The 18,249-nt window shown below is 44.0% G+C and overlaps 1 protein-coding gene across 1 annotated transcript in view; it reads left to right on the top strand.

The window, feature by feature from the left end:
- The first annotated feature begins 4,329 nt into the window (after window positions 1-4,329).
- The window catches only part of RAB38 (RAB38, member RAS oncogene family), a 28,879-nt gene continuing 14,959 nt past the window's right edge, over window positions 4,330-18,249 (top strand). The window contains exon 1 of the mRNA XM_026706772.2: window positions 4,330-4,723. Coding sequence (XP_026562557.1) covers window positions 4,513-4,723 — 211 coding nt within the window. The 5' untranslated portion in view covers window positions 4,330-4,512. The remainder of the gene's footprint in view (window positions 4,724-18,249) is intronic.

The raw sequence follows: 18,249 nt of genomic DNA, 5'->3' as shown, positions 1-18,249 counted from the left end.
AGTGTAAGAATTGATCATGAGTCACTTGTTTCATGGCCGTTGTAACTTCGAACGGTTACTAAAAGATGGTTGTAAGTTAAGTGTTCTGACCAAGGCTTCCTGAGACAGTAACAATCACACGCTGTTCCCAAAAACCTTTTGTTTTATTTCAACAGCTGTGAATTATATGCATTCACAACCTGTAATGAGTCCCAAACAGTTTATGAATGGTCCAACAGAAGTCTGCCATAATCTTTCAGGATAAGGCTGATAAGCACCCACCTTTATCTCCCTTGAAATGCTGCCAACGACTAAATTGCCAATTAGCTGTACAAGGCCAAACGGAGAACAAAGTCCGCACGGAGCTTCAGAGTTTAAACTGACCAGAATGAACAAAGTTGCTTCCTGCAAAGGCTCATATCCCTTTGCTCTTCCTTTATGTCTTATGGGAGGCCCAATCACCTCCAAGCCTTACTCCTGAGTCACCCCTTTTGTCTTAATTGTTCTCGCCTTCTGGCAGCTCTGCGCAAGCGCGCACTGGGAACAGGCTCCCCCTGTTCCTCTGCCTCGCTGATGTCAGATTCTGGAGGCTCCAGAGTCAGCACATAATTTTCAGATAGCCCTGGCCCCATCTCTGTGTCAGACGCAGATCCCATATCTGAGCCCTCCTCAGACTCCAGGACTGGCCCATGTTCCTCCCTACTGTCCAATTCTGCTGCCAGCTCCGCAGGCCGGCCGGCGGACAACATTAAGGACAACTTGTATAGTACTTCATCTCCAATGCTACTGCTGCTGTCATGGCCCTGTGGTGAGGTACCCCAAGTACCCCAAGTACGCACAGGTACAGTATATGTAGTACCAACCTTGCTCAATAGTAGTAACTGTGACCATTGTTCGGTGAATTTTGTCCCATTTTACGACCTCTCTTACCACGGTTAAGTGAACTGCTGCAGTGGTTGTTAGCAATACGCTTTGCAAAGTGAATCTGGCTTCCCCGTTGACTTCACTTGCCAGAAAGTCCCAACTGGTGATCGCATGACCCCAGGGCATTGCAACCATCATAAATATGAGTCAGTTTGCTAATCATCCGAATTCTGAACACGTGACTGCGGGGAAGCTGCAATGGTTGTAAGTGTGAAAAGCGGTCGTAAGTCACTTTTTCCAGTGCCATTGTAACTTCGAGCAGTCACTTAATTAACTGTTGTAAATTGTTGTAATGATGAGGCAGTCAAGTTGTTTGATCATGATCAACTGAATCATGATGATCTTTATTGGAGTCTAGTCTTGCATTTATACGCATTTTTAGTTATCCTCCATCATTGGTTAACTTTGGTTACTGCTTAACTTTCCTTACTGTTTAGCACAGTAATTAATACAATTAATTATCTCTAGTTAAAGTCTAACATATGTTTACTTCCTCTTTCTAATCCTCCTTTAGATTAGTGACTTTGTTTGCCTGAGTTGTATTTGCTTGGAAACATTCTCTATCTGAGGTTTGCCATCCGAGATTGGAACATTCCTGCAATTACAACTCTACAGTAAATCAAGGTTGTCCAGTCATATGCACTTAAATACATACTGTTCCAAACGGAAGGTGCCAGTCGTGGGTTAACCAGTCACTTAATCCTGCTTTAATAGAAGAACGAGGGAAGCAGAACCTCAAATCGATTCAGAATAATAGAATAACAGAGTTTGAAGGGAGCTTAGAGGTCTTCTAGTCCAGGATTCGCCAACCTTTTGGACCTCAGGGAGCACAAAACTCATAATTTTAAATCCCGCGGACCAGAAACCCTGGGAAAATCCCCAAAAAAAGTCTGCAGGAAAATTCCCCGCCCCGTTTTCTTACCGATCGATCATTCTTTATTTGGGATCGCAGGATACCATCTCCAACTCCGTTCTCAGAGGGAGAGAGAGAGAGAAAGACTTGCATGGCTTCATGCAAGGAAAGCAGCAGAAGTCTTTCTTTCTGTCCCCCAAACTCCACCAGAAATGAGTCTTTGGGAGACTTGTCATGTCAGTGCAGCCTCTTGGAGCAGGAGGCCTTGCAGGGTCCCAAAGACTCATTTCTGGCGGAGTTTGGGAGAGAGAAAGAAAGACTTTGGCTGCTTTCCTTGCGTGCAGCCAAAAGCAGAAGAAGAAAGAAGTGGAAAGAAGCAGCCCAGTGGCCAGGTGAGGTGCATGGGGCAAGTGAGGCAAGTTCCCTCCCTCTGCCCTTTCCCCCCTCCCCTCACTACCACGTGTTGTGTCGCAATGCAAGCGACACAAGGCTTGTGTTCCCACGGGCCATGTGGGCCGCACAGCCTTGTGTTCCCACACAGCCTGGATTAATTGCTTTGCGGGGGGTGACATTTCTCTGCAGACCACCAAAACTTTCTCACAGACCACCAGTGGTCCCCGGCCCACTGGTTGGTGACCACTGTTCTAGTCCAACCGCCTGTTTGGGCAGGAAACCCTTTCAGACAAATGCTTATCCAATCTCTTCTTTAAAATCCCCAGTGTTGGAGCATTTACAACTTCTGGAGCATTTACAACTCCTTAATTGTTCTTACTGTTAGGAAGTTTCTCCTTAGATCTAAGTTGCTTCTCTCCTTGATTAGTTTCCACCCATTGCTTCTTGGCTTGCCTTCAGGTGCTTTGGAGAATAGCTTGACTCCCTCTTCTTTGGGGCAGCCCCTGAGATATTGGAACAGTGCCGTCATTTCTCCTCTAGTCCTTCTTCAAAATGCAAAAATCTACACCAATCCCATGGAAGCTAATGGTCTCATTCTACAGGGAAAGAAACAGCCCCCTCCAAAACTTCCCTCACACAAAACTATTCACACAGGCAAAGGACAAAAACAAACTCTTACACTCTCGAAAACTCCCCCCAAAGTCTTAAAAAGGACCCGTGAATTTAATTGAAATGAACTGAAATGAAATTGCCCAAATAGAAATGTCTCAGGCAACATTCTGTCCCATTCAATGTGTCACCACTTACATGACTAGGGGTGACATTATAGCAGTGTTCCAATATTTGAGGAGCTCCCACAAACAAGAGGGGGGTCAAGCTATTCTCCAAAGCACCTGAGGGCAGAGCAAGAAGCAATGGGTGGAAGCTAATCAAGGAGAGAAGCAACCTAGAACTCAGGAGAAATTTCCTTGAAAGTTAGAACAATTAATCAGTGGGAACAACTTGCCTCCAGAAACTGTGGCTGCTCCAACACTGGAGGTTTTTAAGAAGAGACTGGACAGCCATTTGTCCGAAATGGTGGAGGGATTCCTACTTGAGCAGAGGGATGGACTAGAAGACCTCCAAGGTCCCTTCCAACTTTGTTATTTTGTTATCCTTCCAGATTAAACTTTTAAGAAATGGGTGCAGAACCTGGGAGGCCCCAAGTCAGGAAGGGAGGGAGGGAGGGAGGGAGGAAGAAGGAAGGAAGGAAGGAAGGAAGGAAGGAAGGAAGGAAGGAAGGAAGGAAGGAAGGAAGGAAGGAAGGGAAGGAAGAAGGAAGGAAGGAAGGGAGGAAGGAAGGAGAAAGGCAGAAGTGAAGAGAGAGGGAGAAGATAAGAAGGAAAAAGAGGAAGGAAGGAAAAGGAAGAAGGAAGGAAGGAAGAAGATAAGAGACAGAGAGGAAAGAAGGAAAGAAAGAAGGGAGGAGGAGGAAGGAAGGAAGGAAGGCAGAAGAGAGAGAAGAAAGGGAAGGAAGGAAGGAAGGAAGGAAGGAAAGGAAGGAAGGAAGGAAGGAAGGAAGGAAAGGCAGGAAGTGAGAGAGAGGGAGAAAGAGAAAGGAAGGAAAGAAGATAAGGAAGGAAAAAAGAAAGGAAGGAAGGAAGGAAAAGGAGGAAGGAAGGAAGGAAGGAAGGAGAAGGGAGAAGTGAGAGGAGGAGAAGAGAAAGGAAAGAAAGAAGGAAAGAAGATAAAGAAGATAAAGAAGGAAAAGAAGGAGAAAGGTGGAAGGAAGGAAGGAAGGAAGGAAGGAAGGAAGGAAGGAAGGAAGGAAGGAAGGAAGGAGAAAGGCAGAAGTGAGAGGAGGAGAAAGAGAAAGAAAGAAAGAGGAAAGAAGATAAGGAAGGAAAGAAGGAGAAAGGTAGAAGGAAGGAAGGAGAAAGGTAGAAGGAAGGAAAGAAGGAAGGAAGGAAGGACTGAGAGGGAGGGAGAAAGAGAAAGGAAGGAAAGAAGGAAGGAAAGAAGGAGAAAGGTAGAAGGAAGGAAGAAAGGAAGGGAGGGAGAAAGGAGGGAGAGGGAGGGAGAAAGAGAAAGGAAGGAAAGAAGATAAGGAAGGAAAGAAGGAGAAAGGTAGAAGGCAGACAGGCAGGCAGGCAACCCTCTGGTCGGAATTCCCTTCGGAAGCGTGAAATGTGATCTCTCCCAGAGGGGCCGGAGAGGCGGGGATTCCTCAGCGGTGCCAGATCCCGAGGGGGAGCGAGAGAGAGAGAGCGCTCGCCCGCCTTCTCTGCCGGACTTCTCTGCCTCCGCTGCGGCTGCCGCTTGCGCCGACCCTTCCTTTATCATCCCCACAGCGCAGGCGATCCGCAGGAGCCGCGGCGGGGAAGATGCGCAAGCAACCGCCGGGCCAACAAGAGCATCTCTACAAGCTGCTGGTCATCGGCGATCTGGGCGTGGGCAAGACCAGCATTATCAAGCGCTACGTCCACCACAACTTCTCCCCGAACTACCGCGCCACCATCGGCGTGGACTTCGCCCTCAAAGTCCTCAGCTGGGACTCGGAAACGGTGGTGCGCCTCCAGCTGTGGGATATCGCCGGTGAGTTCTCCTCCCGGAGCGCAAAGCGCAAACTTTCCTCCTCGGGTGTTGTTTTCCTCCTCCTCCTCCTCCTCCCAGGGATGGTGGACTACAGTTCCCATCAACCCGGTCGGTCCCCTCCCTGGCAGGGCAGGGCGGGAGGTGTAGTCTGACAGGTCAGCCAGGCCTGAGCCAGTTTAGGTCAGGTGGAAAGCCCTCGTGCAGGGGTGTCCAAACGTGGCAACTTTTAAGACTTGTGGACTTCAACTCCCAGAATCCCCCAGACAGCATGGTTGGCTGAGGAATTCTGGAAGTTGAAGTCCACAAGTCCTGAAGTTGGCAACTTTGAAGACCTCTGCCATAGTAGAATGGGGAAGAAGGGAGAACTGAGGTACAGGGGACCAAAATGGGTGGGTTTACTTTTTGTTTTTAAAACAAGGGTGGATAACAGAATGACAGAGTTGGAAAGGACCTTGGAGGTCTTCTAGTCCAACCCCCTGCTCAAGCAGGAGGCCCTATGCCATTTCAGACTAATGGCAGTCCAATCTCTTCTTAAAAACCTCCCTCAACTTGAGCACCCTCAACTTCTTCATTACTATTACTATTAATCTTCTCATCACTCCTTATCGTCCATCCCCTCCCACTTGTGACTGTATGACTGTAACGTTGTCGCTTGTATCCTTACAATCTATATTGACTGTTTCCTAGTATGATTTGATTGCTTATTGTACCCTATGACTGTTATGAAGTGTCGTACCTTATGATTCTTGACTCTTGACAAATGTATCTTTTCTTTTATGTACATTGAGAGCATTTGCACCAAGACAAATTCCTTATGTGTCCAATCACACGTGACCAATAAAGAAGTCTATTCTATTCTATTCTATTCTATTCTATTCTATTCTATTCCATTCCATTCCATTCTATTCTATTCTATTCTATTCTATTCTATTCCATTCCATTCCATTCTATTCTTTCTGGAGGCAAATCCTTCTAAGTATCAGGAAATTTCTCCCTAGTTCTAGGTTGCTTCTCTCCTTGATTAGTTTCCATCCATTACTCTTTTTCCTGCCTCTTCAGGTGCTTTGGAGAATAGCTTGACTCCCTCTTCTTTGGGGCGGCCCCTGAGATATTGGAACACTGCCATCATTTCTCCTTTAGTCCTTCTTCAAAATGCAAAAAATCTGCAGTGATCCCATGGAAGCTTACGGGATTGTTCTAAGGGGAAAGAAACAGCCTTCTCCAAACTTTTCTCGCACAAAACTATTCACACAGGCAAAGATCAAAAGCTTAACTCTTACACTAGGTTGCTGGATTAGTCTCCATTCTTGTCCTGCCTTTCAGGTGTTTTTGGAAAATAGGTTGACCCAAGCAGAGGAGGAGGAGGATTGATGATGATGACTGTTTCCTAGTATGATTTGATTGCTTATTGTGCCCTATGAGTATCATTAAATGTTGTACCTTATAATTCTTGACTCTTGACGAATGTCTCTTTTCTGTTATGTACGCTGAGAGCATTTGCAACAAGACAAATTCCTTGTGCATCCAATCACACTTGGCCAATTAAGAATTCTATTCTATTCTATTCTATTCTATTCTATTCTATTCTATTCTATTCTAATCATTTGTATGTGGCAATTAAATGGGAGTCCATAGGATACTCAATTAAATATAGAGCAAGTACAATATTCCAAGTGGGGCAGCAACTTGAGTTTTTTTTAAAAAAAAATTCACATAATATAGGTCAATCTGAACTTAAGCAGTTTACATAGTTTGTGGTCACATTGAGGCATAAATTAAACCTGTTTGCTGTAGCATTGGAGGTTGTGTGAGCACAGCAAATGCTTAAACTGGGATTAAGGTTTAATTGGATATATCAACCCAGTTCTCCCAGTTCTCTGAGCCTGGCCCCTAAGTAAGGAAGCATGATACGAAAGAATTGTGTAACCCTCTCTGTGACCCACTGAATCCAGTGGATCTTATGCCCAAGTGAACCATCATACTTTTTAGCATTTTAAAGCTCTTGATAGAACTCAGAAATCCAGTGTCATCTCATGCAAGTTGATCCAAACATTGAGAAAGTTTGGACTTCACTTCCAAACAAGCGAACATAATACAGCAAACTTTTTTTTTTTTGATGCCTTCTCCATTTCAGTGAAAAGCCTTGTAAGTCACGACAGGTGGTCCTCAACTTACGACCACAATTGATCCCTCAATTCCTCTTGCTAAGGGAGACGTTTAAGTGAGTTTTGCCTCGTTTTACAACCTTATTTGCCACCCTTGTTAAGTGAATCACTGCAGTTGTTAAGTTACTAACACAGTGGTTCAGTGAATCTGGCTTCCCCATTGACTTTGCTGGTCAGGAATGAATGCACACGCGCGCGCACACATACACACACACACACACACACACAGAGCCACCATATTTTTCCATTAACATTTTGAATTATAAGATAAAAGTAGTGAGGTGGAGCTCTCGCCTCACAATTAGGAGCCTGCACTTACCTGCATCCAAAACAGGCTGCGTGGCGACTCTTGGGAAGGGTGGGAGAGGAGGCGCCAGCCAGGGGTGGGATTTGGCAGTTCTCCAAACTGGCCATAACATTAGCTACAGGTGCTCCCAAACCCAGGCGAACCCATAGCAGTCCAACCCTGACATCGGTGACAGGAAGGGTATCCGGCCAGTAAACATTCCATTGCCCCAACTGTCCCCCCCCCACCAGGGATTACAGGTTCATTAAACGCCAAAGAAGATTTGGAATTATCAGATAAAATAAGATACAAAATACACAAAGAAAACAGGAAAACAATGGGGAGGAAGGAGGTGGGGGGAAGTAAAGTGAGGAAGGATTAAGAAAAAAGAACCATTGACTTCCTAATCTCCCTGTTGCAGTAAAATTAGGCCTTAACATCAAATCACAACTTTTTGTTTTTTCATACTAAAGTCATCGTTTCTATAACGATCTATCAGTCTAATCCAAGAATCGGCAACCTTAAATGCCCAAAGAACCACAAAGGTCCTAACCGTAACCCCCCCCCCCCCATTCAATTCTGGAGCTGACCAGAAGTCTGGTTCCCCCACCATAGAGTCTCCTCCTAGTGTGGCATACTCTTTTCCTCCGCCGACCAGAAGACCAGTTCCCCTGTCATAGAGTCTCCTCCTAGTGTGGCATACTTTTTTCATCTGCCTCTGTCATAGAGTCTCCTCCTAGTGTGGCATACTTTTTTCCTCTGCCAACTGGAAGACCAGTTGACCCCCACCATAGAGTCTCCTCCTAGCGCAGTATCCTTTTTCCTTTTACTGACCAGGGACAGGGAGCCGCTGCAGAGCAATGAAAGAGCCACATATGGCTCCAGAGCCGTGGGTTGCTGACCAGAGGTGATATTCAGCAGGTTCTGACCAATTCTGGAGAACCGGTAGTGGAAATTTTGAGTAGTTTGGAGAACCGGCAAATCCCACCTCTGACTGGCCCCGCCCCATCTATTCTCTGCCTCCTGAGTCCCACCTGATCGGCTGGGTCTTCTTTTGTTGCCCTGCACAGGAGAACAGAGCTGGAAAGCAGGTTAGTGAGGTAGGGAGGGAATGGGGATTTTGCAGTAACCTTCCCCCAGGAGTGGGGAGAGAATGGAGATTTTGCAGTCTCCTTCCCCTGCCACGCCCACCAAGCCACGCTGACAGAACCGGGAGTAAAAGTTTTTGAATCCCACCCCTGTTGCTGACCCCTGTAAAACTTAAAGTCGAAGTTTCATTCTTTTCCACTTCAAAGTTCAGAAGCAGTGTCCACGTGGAACAGCCACCATATTTATGGAACAAAAGATTGCCTGCTCCTTCTTTTTTCCAAGAGCTGCTGTTGTTTTCTTTCTCTAGACTTTATATAAGGGTAAAGCAGGGAACGAATTCCAAATGTCTTTTTTTTTTTTTTTGGAATTAAGGGATTTTAGATGTTTGTGCTGGGTTTTTTTGTTTTTTTTTTTTTGTTTTTGGCCTTGGTGATTTTAGCTGCACTTCTGCAGCCCCTGCCTTGGCATTTCATACATTCGGCATTGTTTGAACTCTGTGACTTCTTATGCTCAGAATCTGGGGCGGCGTAAAGCAGAAAGCAGGTGTAATTTTTTTTTATCCTCTCCACCAAGAGCTTGTCCCCCATTGTACCAAGCCCTCCTCTTAAATCACTGGTTTAAAGGCAGAAATCCAAGGTTATACTTTGCTTAGGGCAGGAAGGGACAAACCTCCAAAAACTTTCTGTGCCAACCTCACCAACCTAATATAGGTAGGATGCAAACAAGCAAAAAACAAGAAAGAAAGAAATTAAACATAGGAAAATGTACACAGCAAAGACTTGGCATGTGGACACCTGAGTTTTAGGGGAAAGCAGGATAAAATTACAAGTACATCTTCAAATTAGGACCACAACTGAGCCCAAAATTTCTGTGGTTAAGTGAGAAATTTGTTAAGTGAGTTTTGTCCCATTTTACGACTTGTCTTGCCACCGTTGTTAAGTGAATTGCTGCAGCTGTTAAGCTAGTAACATGGTTGTTAAGCGAATCTGGTTTCCCCATTGACGCTGGGATCCTGTGACCATCATAAATGTGAACCAAGCATCTGAATTTGGATCTGAATATGATCCTGGGGGTGCTGAAAATGTTGTGACTGCCAAAAACGGTCACGAGTCCATTTGTTCAGTGCTGTTGTAACTTTGAACGGTCACTAAATGATCCCTCGTAAGTCGAGGACTACCTGTATTAATAATTATATTTGGGATGAACTGTAGCTGTATATTGGAACACAAATGTCAAAGGGCAGCCTCGTAGCCTTTCTTTGCCCCAGATTGGAGTAATTGGAAACCATAAATTCATAATAAAGTTGAATAATTAGCACTGGGAAGGAATTGAAGCTCAGGGGAATGCCTGGAATTCGTTAGAGTGCCAACTTCCTTAATGTTTCATTTGAAAAAAAATGAACAGAGAATCTAAAGTAAGAACATTGTGGTTTTTACTAACCTTCCCGTGTGCGTAGAAAAGAAGTCTGTGGTGAATCACGTGCTACAAAAATCATAAGATGTGACTTTTTGAAGCCAACGATCAAGGCTTTTGAAGTAAGTGCCAAAAAGCAATCGGTTTTAATGAGTAGCACAACTGCTGAATTATGCCACAAGCAAGAGAGAATTATAGTATTGTATTTTGGTGGGGGGAGAAAAATTGGAGATAAAGTTGGGTTTCTCTTTTAGAAGCGAGATCCTTCTAAAAGAAATAGTGCGGAAGTCACTACAGACCTGCTTCTTGTGCATAGTTGTCCTTTAAAGTAACTCAGAAAGATTCAGAAAATTAAGTTATGAATGCTAATACGAGTAGCCCTTGACTTACGACCACAATTGAGCCCAAAATTTATGTTAGGGTCTTTTATCATTATCTTTTGATGACCTCCCCCAATCCCTTGAAGGTGGAGTCTCGGCAATTGAATGGAGCTGAATGTTTACTGGCCGGATGCTCTTCCTGTTGCCGATGCGGAGTTGTATTCAGTAGATATAATCTCTACGTGCCCAGAGAAAGAAATATCTGCCTCTATTTAGGATGAAACTCACAGCCTCCTGATTGTGAGGCAAGAACATGGAGTAGGCCACTGCACCACTCTGTGGCTTCTATACCTAAAACATAGTTGTCACAAATGTGTTTATTCAAGAGGCAACTGGACTTTCTGGTTTTTCTTTGAAGGTGTTTCGCTTCTCATCCAAGGAGCTTCTTCCACTCTTGACTGAATGGTGGGGAATGGAAAGATTTATACTCCGTGCAGACAGCTGGTAATTTGCATCCTTTTTGAGGGTCGTTGAGGCCACTTGGAGGTTTATCTGTGTTGTCAGGATCACCTGAGTAGTGCAAATGGGTGTGGAGCCTTCTTGGAACAACTTTTAAAAGGACTGTGTTGTAGACTGGAGACATCTTCAAAGAAAAACCAGAGCGTCCAGCTGCCTCTTGAAAAAGCATCTTTGGGTCAACCATGACCTGGATGACTGAGAATCTCCATAGACATCTAAAATATAGTTGTGGAATTATCTCAGAAGACCTCAGGAGAGGAAGACTTCCAAGAAGTGCAATGGATGTTCGTCCCATGTAGACTAGTCCTTGACTCATGACCACATTGGAGCTCATTTCCTTTGCTAAGCGAGACAGTTGTTAAGTGAGTTTTGCCCATTTTGCGACCTTCCTTGCCGCAGTTGGTAAGTGAATCATTGCGGTTGTTAAGTTAGCAACACGGTTGTTGAGTGAATCCGGCTTCCTTGTTGATTTCGCTTGTCGGAAGGCCGCAAAAGGATATCGCGTGACCCTGGGACACTGCAACTGTCATGAGTACATGCAGTTGCCAAGCATCTAAATTTTGATCATGTGACCATAGGCATGCTGAAACAGTAGAAAGTATTAAAAATGGTCATGTCACTTTTTGTAACTTCAAATGGTCGCTAAATGAACTGTTGTAAATCAAGGACTAACGGTACTAATTATATTGCAAGATTACACTAACAGTGTCTTTCCCATCCTAGCCTTTAACAACAAAGAGAACAAGGAAGGTCAAGTCTGAGTTTTCTCAAATTACATTTCTGCTTTGGACTCAGGTTTCTCTTATCTGACCTATTGTCTTGGTTGCGATTCTTCTTCCTGTTTCTCTGGGTTATTCTCACAGGCCATCACAGGCTTTCTAGGCCTGTTTTCAAGTTGCCATAAACAAGGGGGGGGAGGGGCGGAATCTGAAGAAGCAATACAGCAGTTTAAAACCAGAAGTACATTCCATGCTTATATTACAAATATTGTAGCTAGGCTACCGGATCTTCTGCCCATGAAAATCATTCATTGGAGAATGTGATTGATGACATCCAGCCTGTGAACGTGCTTCATTGGAGAATCTGATTTATGACACACCCAGTGGGGAAGCAGGGTCACAGGTGACTGTAAATGAGGTATGCCAGAGTTGGCTTCATGAAGGTTAGTGCCGGCGTATTGCTCCTAATAAATCTTTTGGATTCTTTTGAAGCTTGGCTCGAGGCTCATGGTTTAATGAGGGCAATTGCCGGAACCCTGACAATCAACTTTTGAGAACAATTCATTTCAGGTAGTTTGGGAATTAAGATCCTAATGTGGTGATCATTGCTTATTTGCATCCATTCCCAGGTTCAGATCCCACCACCTTCCTGGGAAACTAGGAATGAAAGCCTCACTTTGTATCGAACTAATCTAGCTGGGCTGTATTACGATATAATAAAGCAATTTCAATGTGGCGCAACCTCTATGATGCAATCCATAAAGGTTAAAAGTCAAATCTCAAAATATTTCCCCAAGTTGGGTTAGTTCTGCCTCCAACATTGGTTTTGCAAATCCTCTTCTCTTTTTTAGTATCTTGAGCTCTGCTAGCGATCAGTGTGTTTCCATCAGAGAGTGCAAGAATAGGAACCGAGATAAGTCAAATACAAAGAGAACTTTGTTTCCTGTAGTTCTCTGCTAACTATTCTGCTTGCAGGCTCGGCACCAGTTTGAAAACAAAGTTAGTTCTTGCATTCCTATCCGGTCGTTGGGCTTCAAAAGCTAAGACAAATTACTTCTGGCTTAGCTATGGCATTTTAAAAACTGCCATCCAAAGAGCTTTTTCTTTGAAATGGTGCAGTTTTCTACAGGGGTGGGATTTAAAAAAACCCAGCAAACGGTTCGCTGCCTGGTTGCTGGGTGGACGTGGCCATGGTGGGCATGTCCTACCCGAACTTCCTGTTTATGGCTTCTGATGGACCTCCAGAGCCCAGGGGAGGCTGCTTTCGCCCTCCCAAGAGTCCAGAAGCTTCTCCCGGGGCTCTGGGAGGGCAAAAACAGCCTCCCCCAGGCTGTGGAGGCCCATCAGAAGCTGGAAATAGGCCCATTTCACAACTTCCGGTACTTCCAGGAGGGGCATTTTTTTGCCCTCCCGAGGCTCCGGAGGCCTCCCCCGGAACTCTGTGAGGGCGAAAACAGCCTCCCTCAGGTGCTGGAGGTTTCCTTCCTCCCTCCCACCCACCATCCCTCTGTTTCCTTCCTTCCTTTCCTGCCTCCCTTCTCATGAATTTCCCTTCCTTCTTTCCTCCTTTCCTCCCTCCTTCCCATCCTCCCTCTTTCCTTCCTTCCCTCCCTCCCTCCTTCCCACAATCCCTCTGTTTCCTTCCTTCCTTTCCTGCCTCCCTCTCATGCATTTCCCTTCCTTCTTTCCTCCTTTCCTCCCTCCTTCCTATCCTCCCTCTTTCCTTCCTTCCTTCCCTCCCTCCATTTCTTTTCCTCCCTCCCTCCCACCTTCCCTCTGTTTCCTTCCTTCCTTTCCTGCCTCCCTCTCACGCACTTCCCTTCCTCTTTCCCTCCCTCCCTCCCATCCTCCCTCTTTCCTTCCTTCCCTCCCTCTCTCCTCCCCTCCCTGTTTCCTTCTTTCCTTCCTACTTTCTTTCCTTCCCTCCCTCCCACCCACCCACCCACATGCATATAGTCCTCAGTTTATGACAGCAATTTGACCTGGAATTGCCACTGCTAAGTGACATGGTCATAAACCACACCGTCACGTGATCATGCTGCATAGAGATAGCACTTCTGGTAGTCCTGGTTACCGTTGTTAAGCAAAGGAAGCCTGAGTCATTAAGTGAGGGCATCACATAACTCCCCTATTTCCGACTTCCTACCTTCCATGCTGAAATGGCTTGTAGGAAGCCCCTGTATTTTAACACCCTCACAAAGTTGGACAGTCACTGAATGAATGGGCATAATCTGAGGACTACCTGTACAACATGACATAAGAATCTATGCTATCAATCATCTCTCCATCCTTTTTTTCGGGAGGCATAGAAGCGAAGAGAGTTTGGAGTACTTCCACACTTATAGTGACTTGTGTAATGGTTGCAGCTTCTTGCTTTTAATCTATAAGTAAGGTTAAATTTGCATTGTGGTGACAAGCAGACCAAAATTTGCATTTCACATATTGTTTTATTATAAATTCTACAGGAACATCAGGTCTGCGTACATTCTGCTTGCAATAAGTACATTTCCAGTAAGGCCAGACAATTTATAAGTGAACCATTTCTTCTGGAAGATTCAAAACTCTTTTATCACTTGCGCTGCAGCCAAATTCTCTGTTGCTACGATGAAGATAAGGCGTAACGGTCACAAAAATAACCCCTTCTGTTTTATTTATCCCTTTAGATTCAACAAATGCTAACTATCTCATTCTAAGAGGTCTCTATTTATATGAACACGTAGCCTCATAGACTGCAATATTTTAGAATTACGCTTGCACAGGTAATGAACGCAAAATTTTAGGGGTGTGTGTTACGTTCTTTTCTGTTATTTGATCTCTGTTTTGCTAGGTTTTTTATCTTATCTATTTGATTTTACTTTGGTGTTGTATTTCCCGCACTCTCCAAATGTTGCCAGTTGTTGACTGCATAAATAGGATTAAGGAGCAAATTTGGAGATGACTGTCTTCATCCGGCTTTTTAAAAATTAAGTATTGGAAAAGTGCCAGGGTAAATTAGTTGTGGTTGGCAAACAGGAATCTGGCTGGCCGGCAAACAGAAATCAGATTAATTTGGATGATCCAGTAAGAGTTGCAACCTAGAATCTCACTACCTATTTTTGAACTAGAGGGTCAATTTGTCTAGTGGTTAAGGTACCAGTTTAGAAAGCAAGAGACTGTGAGTTCTAGTCCCGCCTTAGGCATGAAAACTATCTGGGTGACTTTGGGCCAATCACCAGGAGACAGTGAGTTCTAGTTCCGCTTTAGGCATGAAAGCTGACTGGATTACTTTGGACCAGTCACCAGGAGACTGTGAGTTCTAGTCCCACCTTAGACATGAAAGCTGACTGGATTATTTTGGGCCAATCACCAGGAGACTGTGAGTTCTAGTCCCACTTTAGGCATGAAAGCCGACTGGATTACTTTGGGCCAATCACCAGGAGACTGTGAGTTCTAGTCCCACCTTAGGCATGAAAGCTGACTGGATTATTTTGGGCCAATCACCAGGAGACTGTGAGTTCTAGTCCCACCTTAGGCATGAAAGCTGACTGGATTATTTTGGGCCAATCACCAGGAGACTGTGAGTTCTAGTCCCACTTTAGGCATGAAAGCTGACTGGATTATTTTGGGCCAATCACCAGGAGACTGTGAGTTCTAGTCCCACCTTAGGCATGAAAGCTGACTGGATTATTTTGGGCCAATCACCAGGAGACTGTGAGTTCTAGTCCCACCTTAGGCATGAAAGCCGACTGGATTACTTTGGGCCAATCACCAGGAGACTGTGAGTTCTAGTCCCACTTTAGGCATGAAAGCCGACTGGATTACTTTGGGCCAATCACCAGGAGACTGTGAGTTCTAGTCCCACCTTAGGCATGAAAGCTGACTGGATTATTTTGGGCCAATCACCAGGAGACTGTGAGTTCTAGTCCCACCTTAGACATGAAAGCTGACTGGATTACTTTGGACCAGTCACAAGGAGACTGTGAGTTCTAGTCCCACTTTAGGCATGAAAGCCGACTGGATTACTTTGGGCCAATCACCAGGAGACTGTGAGTTCTAATCCCACCTTAGGCACGAAAGCTGACTGGATTACTTTGGGCCAATCACCAGGAGACTGTGAGTTCTAATCCCACCTTAGGCACGAGAGCCGACTGGATTACTTTGGGCCAATCACCAGGAGACTGTGAATTCTAGTCCGACCTTAGGCACGAGAGCCAACTGGGTGACTTTGGGCCAGTCCGTCTCTCTCAGCCCAACTCACCTCACAAAGTTGTTCCGGGGAAAATAGGAGGAGGAAGGAGGATTAGGTATGTTCACCACTTTGAGCTATTTACAAAGTAATTAAATAAAAATAAAATAGCCCTTTTGAGTCAGGTCAGTTCCATGTTTACTAACCAAAAATATTAATTGGAGTTAGGTGTGATGGATATGTTTGCCACCTTATGTTATTTATAAAATAATTAAAGGCAGGATATGAATAAGAAAGAAAGAAAGAAAGAAAGAAAGAAAGAAAGAAAGGAAGGAAGGAAGGAAGGAAGGAAGGAAGGAAGGAAGGAAGGAAGGAAGGAAGGAAGGAAGGAAGAGAAAGAGAGAATTGGTCATATTTTAGCTTAAGGTTTTTATCTTCATTTATACCACATTTGCCCTTTTAAAAAAAAATACTGCTCATGTATTTTAATCTCTGAGGCTCTTATTGAAAACAGCAGCTGTAATGACTGAATAGACTCATTTTCCATGCCTGATAGTTCTTTCTTTAGAAACAGAGGTCTTCACGAAACCCAAAATCCTATACAAACCCTCAAAGAGGTATTTAAAAATAGGAGTTAGTCTAAGTATGTTGGAGGATATTCTTTTTAAAAAAATGCATTCACAATGCAAATTCAGCACAAGAAGACAGTCACAATGCTATCTCAGTTACATTCCCTTAATAATACATCGTATTTCTGCAAAATGGACAGTTTTTCTTTCTGAAATCTGACTGGAGGAAAATGCAAGGCATATTGCAAAATTGTCCCCAAAAGGTGAGGCCAAATTTGAATGCCTGTAACAGAGAATCTCTAATGCCAACCACTGTGTCTAATTTTCAGAACCGGGCTTTGAAAGGTTCGAAAATTGGAATCCGTTTCAAGGAGATCTCTAAAGAAAACGATAAAGAAAGTGGGATTTGTGATGAGAGGCTGAAAGAAGTAGAGGGTTTAGCTCAAGCGAGAGCAGACAATATAAGATGCTGGCTTGTATTTAGTAGAATAAACTGTTGTGATAAAAATAGATAGGAGACAGTGATACCACATATCAAAAATGCCTGGTTTAGAGAGTCCTTGATAAAGGAAAAGCTTCCATTTCCTTCTATCTATCATCCCCTGGCCTCAAGGATGGTTACAAAGAGAAGGACAGTAACCTTAAAAGGCTGTATAGTAAGTATAGTAAGATATGGGAAGGACATGGATGACCAGCATGAAGATGAAAGTCAATCTGTCTAGTGGACAAGAGTAGAAACCAAGAAACTGTAAGTTCCGGTTCTGTTTTAGGTGTGAAAAATGGTTGGGTGACCTTAGGCCAATCACCAGGAGATGGTGAGTTCTAGACTCGTCTTAGGCACAAAAGCCAGCTGGGTGACTTTGGGCCAAACTCTAGGAAACTGTGAGTTCTAGTCCCATCTTAGGCACGAAAGCCGGTTGGGTGCCTTTGGGTCAATCATTAGGAGACTGTGAGTTCTAGTCCCACCTTTAGGCATGAAAATCGGCTGGGTGCCTTTGGGCCAGTCATTCTCTTTCAGCCCAACCCAACTCACAGTGTTTTGGGGAGAATAGGAGGAAGAAAGAGGATTAGGTATGTTCACCACATTGAGTTATTTACAAAGTAGTACAGGGGGATAAACATCTAATAAATAAAGACAAATAGTGTATCCTCTTTGAGTCAGGTTAGTTCCATATTTACTAACCAAAGATAATAATTTGAATTATTGTCTTCTTCCTACAATTCTTCTCTGACATTTATATTTTACAATTTCATAGCCTTGCATAATGTACTGTATATAGATTTGAACTCTTAGAGTCTTGTACCTCGTTTGCCGAAAATAGAGAAGTTCTACTCCTTTTTTTTTTCCCCAGCATAATGATTTCTAAGAAAATTTGTTCTTAAGGGGTGATGTTGAAAACTGGGACATATTAAGGTTTCACAATGGAAGAATCTCAAGGAAGTCATCGCTACAAGGATATGATTGACTAACACATGATATATGTACTCCTCAGATTATCCCACCAAGACTAATCATAAGCAAAGCTTGAGTTTAGCTTTATCAAAGGACAGCATTGTTATATCAGATAAAATCTAAAGCCAAAAAGTTAATTATGGAATTTCAAAATCATGTGAAAACAATTTCCCCCCTTCTGAAAACAGAAGATAAAAGTATGATATTAGAATCTGTGATATTATCTGTAAATGAAAAGATTGTTGCGTCCTCAGATGCACTGCCTTTTGGCCTATTGTGATTTGTGGAGGTTAAATTTTAAGAAAGGCAGGAAGGAAGAGGAAGAAGAGGGAGAGAGAGAAAGAGGAAGGAGGAAGGAAAGAGATAGAGAGAAGGAAGGAAGGAAAGAGAGAGAGAGAAAGATAGGAAGGAAAGAGAGAGAAAGAAGGAGGAAAGAAAGAATGAAAGAAAGAAAAAGAGGAAGAGGAAGAAGAAGGAAGGAGAGAGAGAAAGAAAAAAGAAAGAAAGAGAAACGGAAGGATGGATGGATGGATGGAAGGAAGGAAGGAAGGAAGGAAGGAAGGAAGGAAGGAAGGAAGGAAGGAAGGAAGGAAGGGAGAAATACGGTTATCAGAGCAGGTAGTGGTGTCTCCGGACTCCTCAAGAGATGTAGTTTTTCAAAATCCACCAAGTCCTCCTTTACCTAAAGGAGTCTCATGAATTACTCATGGGGCTAATAGAGAATCCTTGCGTTGACTTACAGAATGCCAGAAAGAAAAACAGGGTGGTTCCAGAATTTTGTGATACAACCATGTCTCCAGCAATCTATGGTGGGAGGAGGGTTTTTTT

Source organism: Pseudonaja textilis, chromosome 7 (genome assembly GCF_049901715.1).
Source record: "Pseudonaja textilis isolate UNSWEBS1 chromosome 7, rPseTex1.2, whole genome shotgun sequence".
NCBI lineage: Eukaryota > Metazoa > Chordata > Lepidosauria > Squamata > Elapidae > Pseudonaja > Pseudonaja textilis.
Note: the sequence above shows the minus strand (reverse complement) of the source record. Positions and strands in the feature narration are given on the sequence as shown.